This window comes from Anser brachyrhynchus (genome assembly GCF_964034855.1).
Source record: "Anser brachyrhynchus genome assembly, chromosome: 3".
In the NCBI taxonomy this organism is placed as follows: domain Eukaryota; kingdom Metazoa; phylum Chordata; class Aves; order Anseriformes; family Anatidae; genus Anser; species Anser brachyrhynchus.
The window spans coordinates 122852300-122866440 of record NC_137696.1 but is presented as its reverse complement, the minus strand read 5'-3'; the positions used below and the strand labels follow the sequence as shown (position 1 = coordinate 122866440).

The 14141-nt window shown below is 44.3% G+C and overlaps 1 protein-coding gene and 1 long non-coding RNA gene across 3 annotated transcripts; one reads left to right on the top strand and one right to left on the bottom strand.

The window, feature by feature from the left end:
- Positions 1-3924: 3924 nt before the first annotated feature.
- Positions 3925-5789, top strand: LOC308192469 (gallinacin-9; the record flags this gene model as incomplete). Its single annotated transcript, XM_080586070.1, has 2 exons — positions 3925-4086; positions 5656-5789. Exons 1-2 carry the CDS (start codon positions 4029-4031, stop codon positions 5787-5789), a joined length of 192 nt encoding a protein of 63 aa, XP_080442196.1. The 5' UTR covers positions 3925-4028.
- Positions 5790-9247: 3458 nt separating this feature from the next.
- Positions 9248-13800, bottom strand: LOC308192473. 2 transcript variants are annotated; one of them, XR_013948824.1, is made up of 4 exons: positions 13648-13800; positions 11017-11104; positions 10602-10735; positions 9248-9553 (listed from the first exon to the last, which is right to left on the bottom strand). It is a non-coding gene; the product is annotated as an uncharacterized lncRNA (long non-coding RNA). The 2 variants fall into 2 exon arrangements; XR_013948825.1 differs by having other exon boundaries at positions 11017-11107; positions 13648-13783.
- Positions 13801-14141: the final 341 nt, after the last annotated feature.

Below are 14141 nucleotides of genomic sequence, written 5' to 3'. Positions count from 1 at the left end.
CGATAACCAGCCAAAAAGATTGTTCTTTCCCTACAAATGTAGCCTTTTTTTGGGGGGTGGCAATAGGGTTGAGGTGGGTAGGTGGGGGAGGATTTAGTCTAAAAAGAACTCCTATCAGAAACACAGAGGAAATGCAGAAATCAGAAAAGATTAAAAAAATTAACACGGAGGCTGTGTGTCTGTTTATTTCCTTCCTCTTGTCTTAACTTCCCCATCAAACAATCCTGCCTTGTAAGCCTGAAGAGGAGAGCACGTCCAACTTTTCCCCATTACTTTGCAAAGATACTGTACGAGACTTCTTATTCAATAAAATAAGTAAATAAATAAGATTAAATAAAAACAACCTCTTGATTTCTGCAGCTCTGGATCTGTCACATGAGGTTAGACCCCTTCTGAATTAACATCAGCAACAGGACTGTGCTCTGTAAGTGCTAAATGACACCATAGGGCTACACATTGCACCTATTTCTGTGGCTTATTAAACAGAAAAGGCTCAAGAACATAGCAGTAACCCACGTTTGAATCCACCTCAAGTACTTTTTCTGGTTGGGATAACCTTACAGAATATCCAACCAATCTTCAGGCAACTTTATTATTACTATTTTTTCTCCAGGACACACTCACCTCTATTTTTAGGTAAGATGGTATAAAGAAATTAAAAAGTCTCCTTCTCAGCTGCTTTACAGGACCTCAAAAAATCTCATTTGACTACCTGAAGGACAGACCAGTTATCAAAATAACGATTATGATAAGGATTTCCCCAAAATCTGCTGATCGGTGACTTCTTCCCCTCACATGGTAGGGAGCCAGATTGGAGATGTTCCCGTGGCTGATCTTGGGCAGGCACTTGGGGCAGTGGCCTGGATACCCCCACTGAAACCTGGTTTCATGCATGAGCAGCCTCTATCGAGTGCTCCACGAAGGGGAACGAACGTCCTGTACCTTCCACCCACGGCCACCTCCTCTGTGCCTGCCTGTGTCCGTGACTCTTGCTGTCATTTCTTCCTTGCCCCTTGCTCTGGGACAGGGAAACTCAGCTCGCTGACTGCTTTTTATTTACTCCTAGGCTGTAAAAGATTTTGTCTAAACTGATTTTGCCCTTCTGCTCTGGCAGATTAATTGCCCATCAGTTGTGATTCAAAGCAGAGACTATTTCGGGTCTGGAGACATTTGCACTCCTTGTCCTACAGCTCATAAAACAGAATAAAAGCGGAAAATTCCCGAGATGAAAATAAAAAACAACAAACCTACCAAGTCCACGAAGGAATGGTGAGTCAAAAGGATGAAGTTACTTTTTCTGGGTGATGAATTTGCCCTTCTTTTTTCACAAGGGCAGGTCCTCTGCATACTCCTCCGCCTGCTCCTTCACTACCAGGTCAAATATTAACCCTAATGCACACCTCGGGAACGACAGCTTCCTATCAGTAGCAGCCCCACTGCTTTCCCTGTGCGCTGGGGGCTGCTTGCCAGCACCTTCCCCTGGTGCCAAGGAGAAGGAAGAAGCAAGGCACCTCACCTAAGTTCCCTTTCCCTGTCCTGAGCCACTTTTGGGGGGCTTTTATGGCCCCAGTGTATTTACCTTCCAGAAGAAGGAGCTAGGACTCAGGACAAGCACTGCTGGTGCTCTCCAGCAGGAGTTGAGGGAGGGCGGTGAGGAAGATGGAGCTCTTCCCCCTTTCCTTCCCTCTCCTGATGTTTTTTTGGGTCCAAAGAGTGTTGAATAATGTGTAACATGCCAACGCCAGCAGGGTTGGTTCAGCAGCATCTCTCCCCCAAAACCAACGCCCCTGGAACAGACAGGAGAAAATTTATTCAAGTGCATTTTCCTTCTCCATTAAGCCTGTGCAAATGTGATGGCAAGCAGCTTCACCCTTGGGGTCTTGCTTTTTGCTGGCCATGTTCTATGAGCATGGACGGCCCCTTTCTTTCCCTCTTGTCTGATCCTCTGCTTTCAGAGATGGAGCCGTGTGTGTGCGAAACCTTGAGCGGGTGCCCTTTCCATAGACCATCACTGCCCACCCCAATTCTCACAGCTCCTGGCAGAGGTCTGGAGCTGTTTCCTCATCGTGTTCCCCAAAAACATCACTACAGCAACGTATTGGGTCAACCCACCACCGTCAGTCCAGGGGGTGCGAAGGGAAGGAAATGTAGGCTTGATATCCCCAGGCATCTTCTGGGTGCTGTGCCCTTCACATGAGACAGGAAGATTTGAGGCTCCCCTTCCTTCCCTTGTACCTCATGGGGTCATGGCAGTGCTGTCAGTCCTACCTGTCCCACCAGCATTACATACTTTTCCAGTCTGTTGGGCAAGGACAACAGTACATAAAGCAAGGAGGGGAATTTGTCCACTTTGCCACCTGCCTCTTCTTGTCTCTCCTCAACCTCCTCATCTGCCATCCACTGTAAAGAAGAGCTTTGCTTGTTTCTAAAATCCTCGTCCTGACATGGAAAACCAATGCATTTTTTCACAAGTTGAAGCACCCACTTTATGCCTGACACCCAATTTGTGGCAGCTGGTTTCCCAGACACAGAAGTCCATGCCCTCTGTGCTCAGACATAGCTGAATTCCTGCTGTTTATTCCCAATTGTTTCAGTTTGCTGCTCACACAGAAGCAGTAAAAAATTAAGCACCCTCATGATTTCATTTCATTAATGATTCTTGGCTTATGATGTTTGCAAAAAAAAGAAAAAAACAACAAAACCACACGTGCAGTTCTCATATGCCTCAGGAGTGGCAATTCTTGTAGACAAGCACAAATATTAAGAGTGCTGTACAAAGGTCTGGTGACACTTCCTCTGGTCCGTCCTATAGATGGATGGTCCTTCACAGGCATGAGAAAAAAAAATGAGATTTTATTTATTTTTCAGATATAGAAAAATGAAAACCCTTACAAAGTGATAAGAGATGTGAAGACATCACACACAATTAGACACAAGCAGACCTGGTATGCTGAATCTAAGGAACCAGCCAGAGAGATGTGATTCTGTTTATAACCACATCAGGAAGGTGACTAGCTGCAAGGGAAAATGTTATTAAACTGAAGTCATTTGGGGCAGAGAATGAGTAGGTCTGAGGTTTCCACAGAGGCTTCGGAAGAAAGTTGTAACTGTCAGTGGGGTACAGGAATTGAATGCTGGTAGCAGCAGTGAGGCACATAACCTCACCGTTTTCAAGACATAGTTGGGTGCTGAAAGGGGTTTGGGATGCAGTCTCCCATAATAAGGTGGCACAATGCACAGTGGTCTTCCTTCTAGGCCTTTCTGTCTAATGACTTCATTTTCCAGGTTTCTTAAAAATTAATGGCTAAGGTCTGAAATATAAGATGTAGATAATTGAGCTTTGAACCATGCAAGGAGAAAATCTGGGAGAACAGAGGTATTACCATGCTGAGATTTCACAGGCAGGGAGGGGGAACGTCCACAATCCTTTCACTCCACACAATTCCTCCAATTGCAGCCCTCCAACTCCTATCCCAGTGAGGACTGAAGCTCTGACCCACTCCTCCACAAAAAGAGGAGGGTCCGTTGCCTCCCAGTTCCATGCAGCCTTGCTACGCTAGCAGTGCCTTGGGGCTGGGGAGGGGACAGTCTGTCACAACACCATGGCCAAGAGCCACGGGGCATCAGCAAATCTGCATGGTTTACAGTGTTGTGGGTCATGGAAACCCACCTCTCTCCTCCTCCAATCCTGTGTCCTGCCCGGGTGCAGCCCACCAGCTGGCACCAGGCACGCGAGCACAGGGTGTTTTGGCTCCTCAGGTCAGCTAACATGGTTTGGTCATCGTTCAGGTCAGGCATCTTCGAATGTGTCGGGTTGCAACATCTTCATACATCACCAATCTCTATAGTGATAGGGCAATGAACTCTCTGTTCTACAGACAACCACTCCTCCACCCCCTAATTGTCTGCACTGCTCAGTCCCAGAGCCTTTATAAGGACGGGGAGTAACCATCTTCTGCCTCATTCATCAGCTTCCGTCCATCTTCAGGTATCTTCACGCCTGCAAAGACTATCACTAGCTGGCAATCATGAGAATCCTTTTCTTCCTTGTCGCTCTTCTCTTCTTCATCTTCCAGGCTGCTCCAGGTAAGACAGAAAATAGCTGAGATGGAGGCTAATGTGCAGAGAAGTCCTAACCTCTCTGCTCTTGGGCTCTGACTGACATACTATAAGTCCCCTTCCCTAGTTGTAGCCCTAATCTTTAATCTATTGAGTCAAGGTCCTTGATAGTCTTGCTGGTGGTCTCTTTCTAGCCCTATCCATCCTGTGCCCAGTTGTCTGACGGCATGATAGCAAAAAGATGGTCCTCCTGTGTATTCAGGCAGCCCTGTAGGGTGATACTTAAGACGCAACAATGCGTTTCACGCTGCGATGTGGGAGCTTTCTCTTCTCACATTCACACCTGCACCTTGTCAGTGTGTGTTCTAGATTAGTAGGCCTCTATTTTGGGGAAAGAAAAAAAAAAGTAGTTGAGACTGTGGGGCTTTGCCTGAACTCTATTGTCCATGTGCATTAAATTGGTTTCGAGCACATGCATCATTCCAGACTGTTATGGGGTCTTCAGAGAAGTTTAATCTTTTTCCACTGTTTGCAGTAGACTCAAATTTCTACTTACTTTCCTAGACCAGCAAATGCCAGTCTACTCAGTGAAGGGATGTAGAATTGCTTAGACCAAGAGCAGGCACTTGTAGGAGATCCATTTAAGGAATATAAAAAGAACACAAATTGAATTTCTGCCTGAACATGCCAGTTGGAACAAGTAATGTTTAACCTGGAAACTCTCTGAAATCACGCTTGGGGCTAGCAAGGGGGCTTGGGGCTAGCTTGGGGCTAGCACTTTATCTGGGATAAGCCCAGGCAGTTGTACCGATGAAGATGGAGCTGCAGAGTTTGACATCACCCGAGCATTTGGTTCTTCAGTTCTGAACATACCAAGCATGGTAAAAACAGCATAGCATCTAGCTAAAACCATATACAACACTAGTGACAATAGTAACAGGCTTTATTTTATAGTATATACATAACTGCATCAAAAATTCTAGTTGGGAATTCTAGTCCCACAGGTTTGGCTGTGATTAAGATTTACCTTTTATGATTTTTTTTGCCAACTGTTTTAACTTTACCATATCTTACTTGGCAACACAGTGCACAGCTTTCCTGTGAGCATGCAGAAAGCTATTGGAAGCAGCAAATAATGATAATGAATCATAAATATGCTTTGCATTTGCTGAAAAAGCCTGAAAAAGTCAAGTTAAGACATTTTAATTTGAATGACATCACTTTTTAGGGTAATATGAGATTCATTTCAAGGTATTTTTTTTTCTGTGTTTCCTATGGTTTTTTCACATGCTGTAGCATTACTGTGTGTAACTGGAATGACAAGTACATGTCTCCAGCAGAAATGCTAAGGAAGCTAGAAGTTATCTCTGGGTCACTGCTAATAGGGTAGATTCTCTCTCCAGACATTACAGCCCACTGTTCTAACTAGTTTGCATTTCATATGGATGTAAAGACCTCAGTTACCCCAATCACAAACCCGCATGCCAAGCACTATGTCATGATATCACACACCATGCCTGGTTAATTTGATGCTGCAACTCTCCTTACCCTCAGACTTAACAAATGAACATGAATTTTCCCTCAATTTTTTTTCAGCTTACAGCCAAGGAGATGCTGACACCGTAGCATGCCGGCAAAACCATGGCTCCTGCTCTTTTATTGCATGCTCTGGTTCTCTGGTTGACATTGGGACCTGCCGTGGTGGGAAGCTGAAATGCTGCAAATGGTAAGATGAATTCCTCCAGTGCAATGCTCATGCAAGTACAAATAGATTTACTGGGCTTTTCTTTCTCTTTGGCATGCAGAAGGACACCTCCTCCTGCTTCTTATGTCCTCCAAAAAGTAGAAATAATAATAATAATAAAAAAAAATCAACACTCTAATTGCTGGGCATTTGGCTGATAACAGAAAACAGAGCCTTATGGAATTAAACAGAATATTTGCTGCTCAGGCAGCACACAGTTCCATGGAGCTGATGCTGGATTAGCCTCTGAACCCCTAGGAAATTTAGTTTCAAAGGAGTGTCCTGTCCTGCCTCCTTCGTCTTTGAAGCCCATGGGCATTCTATATTATTTGGTCCCTGGGGCACCAAACGGCTTCAGGTTTCAGACAGAGACGATATAAAACATAACCAAAGTGAATGTTATGTTACCTGTAGGAGGCTAGAGGAAAGAAAAATGCCAGTCTGCTTTCTCTGAAAAGGCCACAGGGAGAATTTGGTGCTAAGCAGGGAAGGAGCTGGATTTTGCCAGAGCTGGCTGTCTTTGCAGCAAGAGGGCTGTTTTCTCCCCGAGACCATACCTCATCTGTGATACTAATGCAGGTTTGGGCTCACACTCAAGCCTACAGCCTTTAAAATTCCATACTGCTAATAACTTGGTTCTTCTTCCAGCATGAGCCTGGTGCCAGGCCAGAACCAGCTCATGCTCAAACTGTGCCCCTGCTAAGCAGTGTGGAGACAGCTGGCTTCAGACAGCTCTGAGGACTCCTCTTCAATCCACACAGGCAGTAGCACGGAACTTCACGCCACCAAACCCCAAGGTTTTCAGCACAGCATAACCATTAGCAAGTCAGGACTCACACCTGCAATGCAGTTCTCCATCTGGGTTGCTTTACTGGGTCAAAGGGTCAGGTATTAGACCAAATCAGACTGTAGGAGATCTTCCACCCTGTAGAAGTCCAACATTTTTTCATCAGCACCCACGAGAAAGCTCCTGCATCTGTTGGAGCTGTACTTGAGGGAGCCATGCTGTAATGTCACAGTCCAACTCTGCCATTGGTGGCATTTCATATCAAAGGAGCTGTAACAGATCCACACACCTTTGGATATTATAAATCTGTTGTTGCTGTAGTTGTTGTTTTGTTTAATTGTTCAATTACTTTTAATTATTTGCCTTTATACTTAATTGAATTCGCTTTCTGTGAAACATCACGTTGAAGGATACAGCAAAAGTGAGAGGCCTTGTCACACTTCTGAGGGCATGGAAGAAAAGGAGAGGATCGACCATGCTTGCTTTATTCCTAAATCAGTTTTATTCTTAAGCCATATGCCCGTCAGGCATTCTGGGTCATCGGCAGCTGCAGCCAGCAAACTGTGGTGTGTGCTGAGTGGTAACGTCCACATCCTCCATTTTATCTGCTTTGTCTCATGGCCCTTCTACTCAGCACCGGTGAGGCTGCACCTGGAGTGCTGGGACCAGTCCTGGGCCCCCCAGCACAGAGAGACCTGGGCCCAGCGGGGAGAGCCCAGGCCGGGGCCCCCAGGGTGCTGCCGGGCCCGGAGCCCCCGTGCTGTGAGGAGAGGCTGCGAGAGCTGGGGCTGCTCGGCCTGGAGCAGAGGAGGCTCCGGGGGAGCTCCCCCATGGCCGTCAGGACCCGCGGGGAGGTGCGGAGAGGCCGGAGCCGGGCTCTGCTCGGCGGTGCCCAGGGCCGGGCCCAGAGGCCCCGGGCCCAGCCCGGAGCCCCGGCGGCTCCCCCTGCCCCTCAGGCAGCACTGCTGGGCCGGGCGGGTGCCGGAGCCCTGGCACAGGCTGCCCCGAGAGGGGCCGGGGGCTGCTCCTTGGAGAGCTCCCCGAGCCCGGGGCCGTGGGGCTGGGCACCCTGCTGGGGCGGGGGGGGACAGGGGCACCCAGGGGTGTCCCCAGCCTCAGCCCTGCTGTGATTCTGTGAGCACAGAGCAGAGTTCCAGATCCCAAGGATCTCCTGTTGTCTAACTCCACGTGTTACCAGATTTCTGCATCAGCCTGAGACGGGAAAGCATCATTTACTTGTTTGGACAGAGATAGGCAGAATAGCTAAGCACTTCATTTCTCTTTGCAGGACACCCAGTTCCTAAAACTGATACCTCACTGACCAGGCAGACAAGAGCTTTGGGAACCTGAGACATCTCCAGACTTTTGACATCAATGAATCCCAGCCTTGGTGCAAACCTGAGGAGCCTTTCCCATGGGGTGAAGACTCCTGGGAGCACGAGGAGATCTGAGAAGGAGTTCTTGTAGCCCTGATAGAGATTTGCAGCTTCAATTCTAATAAAAGCAAGTCACTGTGAAACCACATTGCTGACATTTGCTTGTGTATGTCAGGGTGGTTTTTGTTGTTATTATTGTCTATAAAAAATCAACCTGTAAATGACGCTTATTTAACTAAATTAATTTAAGTGCATGTGTCATTGAGTCCTGTTAAATCATCCTGCAGAGCGTCTGGGTTGCAGCAGTCTGTGTGTGGCAACGTGTTATGTCAGTAAATCATAAACCAGGGTGGGGTTCAGAAGTTCTCCAGTCCTCCATCACCTGCCTGCACACCAAGAAGAGCAGAGAACAGCAATGCAGAGAAATCCTAGCATGGCAGAAGGCCAACTTCTTTAGGTCTTGAAACTGCCTCGCCACATCTATGTGATTCTGCTCCTGTTACCTTTATTTGGTCTAGACGAGCATCACATTAGTGGGATCCTAACGAGCCAAACTATTTACCACAGCGCTGTGCTGTCTGGATGCATGTCCATCACCCTGGAGCCTCAGCACCTGCTGTTATGAGGTACAGAAGTGTCCCTTGCTTCCCCTTCCCATCCCCAGCATCCCAGAACACAGGGCAAAAGGATTTGAGATGGGGGACAGCTACAAGTATCTGTGCTTTCCATCCCATCAGCTGCTATGAGCTGGTTTTGGACTGCCATGTGCCCTGAACATGGCCCCTTTGTTCCATTTTTTTACTAGCCTAATCACAGTGTGTTTGGGGAAGTTATCCCTGACTGTAGCTAGTTAATCTGACAAGGAAGAGGATCAGGCCATGCTCCTGTCTGTATAGGGGTTTGGTTTCCTGGAGAACTTTACCCCATGTCACACTAACGCTGTCTGAGATGGGATCCAGGTCTTACAGCAAAAACACAAACCAAGACAACTCTTTGCAGGTATAAGGCTCAGACACAAGTCTTCTGGAGCAGGTTCATTAAAATTTGTAGAGATATTTAGACTACGAAATTTGAAAACCACAGCTGTGCATTCAGCCTCTCCTGGAGACTTTTCTTCCAGTGCTGATCCCGTTATTACTACTATTTATTATTATTATTACTATTTATATTTTAGATATAAAAGAAAAACACAAGCATCTGTTCTGGAGGCCAAGGAGAGAACCCGTTCTGCATCCTCTCATGGGGACAGACTTCTGCATGGCAATAATCTGCGCTCTGGGATGCAGTGCAGTTTTGTTAGGAAACTATTTTATTTTAGAAAAAAAGAAAAAGCTTAGTCTTTTCTAGGTGGTCCAAGGATCACTTTTGCAGTCTCTTCAGGCCATTCAGTTTGTTTGTTGAGGTGTTTGTTGTCATTCTTCTGTTGTTTGTGTTTTAGGGCTTATGTGTGTTTGCGTGTGTGCGTGTGTGTGTGTTAAAACCATATTTTTAGCCCCAAATTCCAGATTTTCTAAAGGGAAGACGTCTCTCATAAATTGGCAGGAGATCTGCTTAGCTGGTCTAAGGTACTGGCAAACACTAGTCATACTGCAAAAGAGAAAAGAAACTTTCAGATTTTGTTCTTATAACCAGGAAAATATTTGAATAAAAGCGCACAGAAGGAACTGACTGAGCACCAAGGACTGAGAGCAAAAATATTCCTGGATAATTCAGGAATTCTTAGCAGGGTCTCTACAGTCTTTCTGCCGCTAAATTGTAATCATTTTTGTAATCATGTAATAGAAAACCTTTCTATTTTACTTAATAATGAAATGCAAGGAAGCTGCTGTTCCTGAAGCTTCTTTCGTACCTTGAAGTCTCTGGTATGGAGATATGGAATTTCTGGAATAAATCTGCTGCTCACTCTTTGCTTTTAATGTCTCTGCCATTACTATTGAACAAAGTTTAAATGAGTGTCCAAAACCAAGAGCAACTACAACATCTTGCAGCAAAAAGAAACAGAAAATTAAGTATTAGAAACAGTAGAAGCAGAGTGTACATTTGCTTTTTTTTTCCTGTTTTGTATTGGAATAAATATGCAGGAGAAACTTTTAAATTCTGCTAAGGAATTGGATTTTTTTTTTTTTTCCCCTAAAAAGGGACAATTATAGACAACATGACTTTCAGGTTTTTCTTCTGAACATGAGTGAGTCCTGGTAGACTTTACAATATAAAACATGCAGGTTTCCTATTAACTGGTTCAAAACTTCATGGGTCCCTAGACAATATGCACATCCTATTGAGAAATGTGTCCTCCAAAGCCAATATTACTTGTCATGAGGCATCTGGACCAGGTAATGGGAACTGCAGAGAAAAGAGACAATTTCTAGCTAATTACTTATCTCTGCCAGAGACTTTTGACTGTGAACTGTCTTTCCTATAAGGCACTCGAGCTGCATGATTTTTGACCCTGTGTGGTACACAGGGAGCAAGCGAGGAAACCCCTAGGAAATCCTCTGAGTATACAGAGTCCCTTCTCCCTTGGGAGCTTGCACTGGAGGAGTTTCACATCCCAAGGGTAGACTGGATGTGTTAAAGTGAGTAATGAACCCATTCCCCCATGAAACACCCAGTCTTCATCAAATCCTCAACTCACCACAGTCCGACAGCAAGGGATCCCTTGCTGGCAACGTCCAAAGGCTCTTGTACTGGTTGGGGGGCAGTGGTCCGTGGAACAGGCACCCCCAGCCTGCTTGCATTGCACGGCGTTGTTAGGTGCTCGCATGAAACCTGTGCAAAGAAGCTGAGCCTTGATTTTCCTTCCCAAAGAAGATCAAGTATGAGTCAGGGCTGTAGCATCACAGCAATATCCCAGTCTGCCTGTGGTCTGGCCACATCCACACCATTAAATTCTTTTCATTTCCAAAGGAGGGTCAACAATCACATACAGAGTGTTTGACTACTACAGAAGTAGCCCGAGATGTAAACCCGTTTTATTTCTATTTCTGTTTTACCCTTTCTGTACTCACAAAATCCCCTCAGGGTTTCCTCTGACTTTACGGATCTCTTACCTAAAGAGCTTTGGAGCACTACGAGGAGCACAGCAAAGAAAAGGTAAACGATCTTCATGTCCAAATGCAGTGGCACAAGGTACAACAGCTACTAGGGAAAAGCACAGGAAAAGGTACATTGGCCATTACTTGACCCAAATATTATGGATGACATATAAGCTGCAATTTGTAAATAAAAGTTGAATAATAGTTGTCATTTATGCAATTGAGTAAATGTTCTAGAATCAATCTATTGAAATACCACTTTCTGAAGAAATACATAAAGTTCAGTTCATGAGATGAAGAAAATGTATTTTATGCATATACAATTTAAAAGAATAAAATGAGTATAGCGATTTTCTCTCCATTGCGTGCAAAGACAGTCAACATTCCACCTACATTCAAATTTCATAAACCCTGAATATTATAATTTAAAATAAAATAAATACCCTCCACATCTTATCCAATTCTTATAATTTAAGCACGTTTTTCTAGGTGTCTTTTATAACTTATACAACATTGCTACATAAACAAAAGCATCAATACTTCCATTATGGTGTGGTGCTGCATGTTTGTGGCAAGATGATTAATGACAAAAGTGTCCATTTTATTTAATTATCACGTATTTTGATTCAGGGATTTGTAGATAATGACTTAAACCATTCTAATTTCTCTAGATAATGAATGCTCAGAGACTTTAATTGTAGAAATAATAATGATTATAATAATAATGATTTGTAGCTTACAAAGCAGTAGCAAGTCCTTGAAAATATCTTTACAGAAAAATCTGAGGAGACATTTATCCCTTCTCTTCATAACACCTCTATAACATACAGCAGCTGAAAGCCTCAAAGCATCTCCCCAGCATCAGCCCTTTTTTCAGGCTCTAATTAAATTTTGCAAATGATACAAACCAATATAATCATACAGAATCACCGTTGTTGACTACAATAATAATTCGAATGCATTAATCAAATATCAAATATCAAGTCTTATACTTTTCATTGTTCATAAGCTTTTAATTAAGCTGCAGAAGCAGACACCTTGGAATGACAATTTTCATTTTAGATAAGCAAAGGATATTTTCAAAAAGATAAGCATTTTTTCTCCTTGTCAGTTGTTATCAGCTCATCCTAGAGGACTTCAGGCATCAGTAGGTAACACGTGGAGAGGGGGGCACTCTGGCTGGTCTGTCCTACCTGGTTCTTCTCAGTGAGGTGCTGAGCTTCACAGGGTGATGCCTTGCCCCAGAACAACAGCGTTTATATGTTCCTGCTGATGACAAAGCTGCCACAGACCTGCCAGCCAATGACTTGGGCTTCTCACAGCATTTCCCAGCAGTTGAAACATCACTTCCCAGCAGCCAACGAGCCAAATATGTTCAGGCCAAAGTGTTCCCCTGTGCTGCCAATACTGGGACAAGATCTTCAGCTCATGAATTCACAGAAACACACAGAATCATGGAATGGCTGAGGTCGGAGGCCATATCCAGGGTGGGCCACGTCCAGGTGGCTTTTGAAGATCTCCAAGGAGGGAGACTCCAAAACCTCCCTGGTCAAGCTGTATCTGTTGTTATGCTTGTTGGCAAGCTTACTTTAAATTTCTAAAATAGGGTAGTTAAACTACCTGCTATTTTAACCACTGTATATTGTTATTGACTTTAAACATCAGTTTGGCTACTCAAGATCATGAAAGGTATCCATATTTAACCTGTATCTTACTAATTAAACCCAACGTGTACCTTAGTAATTAAATATACACAATCCATGAATTAATATTGTATACCAGATATACTTTCACAGCTGCACGTCTAATTTACTTTCCTCTCTCCATGATGCTGCAAAGGATGTGTGTAGCACTTAAATTGTGTTCTTCTTTTAATGACAACATGCAGGCACATATATGTCAGAGAACCATAAAATCATAGAACCATAGAATCATAGCATCATTATTATATTATACATATATAATGTCTGTGTATGTTTATTTCATAATACATAAGTATTCTAACAAATAAAGGCTGATTTTTCTAACCTGCTTTATATTTTATCTTAGCCGAAGAACATACGAATAGGAAAAAAAAATCCAGCTATCCCAATCTATGATTTAGTCAATACCAGTCAGGATACTAAGTAATTACTTTCTTATAATGATGTTATTTCTTACTCTCTCATTTCTCTACAGTCCTCCTAGGACATTCACACTAATATGTATATGTATACGTATACGTATACGTATATGTATATGTATATATGTGCATTAAGCCATCTAGTATTTAGAAGAAGAGTCCTTCCATGTGGTCATGCTAACAAAGTTTTAGATATAAATGCTATATATATAAAATATTCTTCTAAATCCCAGCTGGCCTGAAGCAGATCTTTTTATCACCCGGAATGCCACAGACTCCTGTGCTCTGTGAATATTCAGGGATCGATTCGTTTGCTCACACTTAGGCAAATGCCACATGGGATGTCCTTGTTTCCCTCCTGGCCAGCCAGGCTGCTCCAGCAAAGCTTGGTCTCCTCTTTCCTGAACCTTGTCTGCCAGCCCCACCTCACCCAGAGCACTGCAAATTCCTCTGGATGTTGGGGTGAAGGTCACTGAATTAAGCCCCTTGTTTCTATTTATCATTTCTATCCTGCTGTGGCTTACCTCTGATGTCGAGGAGTCCTCAGACAACTTCAGGCCAAAAGGATCCTCCACCCTCTCTTTGCCATCCTCTTCTCCCAGTGTGCTCTGTGCAAATGACAGGAAGGGATAACAGACCTTTGGTACGATTGCCCAACACTTGTCCTTACGGCACGTCCGCAATTAGCAAGAATATCACGAAATCCAGCTGGGGAAATGTCCTGCTGCCTGTTCGGTGGCCTTGGCCGGCACCGTGGAAACCTGCCCAGACCTGACTTGGCCAAAAGCTGCCTGGAAATCTCATCTGCTGCCTGGTGTTTTCTGCCACAGCACTGCGTGAGCAGCAGTAATCTTTGTCTGTGCTTCAGGCTTCATCACAAAGCCAGGCTTCATGGAGACTTTACCCATGAAGATGGGACCAAAACATAGATTTAAATAACCTGAAGGTGGGCATCTGAGCTGCCTTTCCTTTCAGTCGACTCAAGCAACTCTAAATCTGGTAGCTTTATAGCTGACAA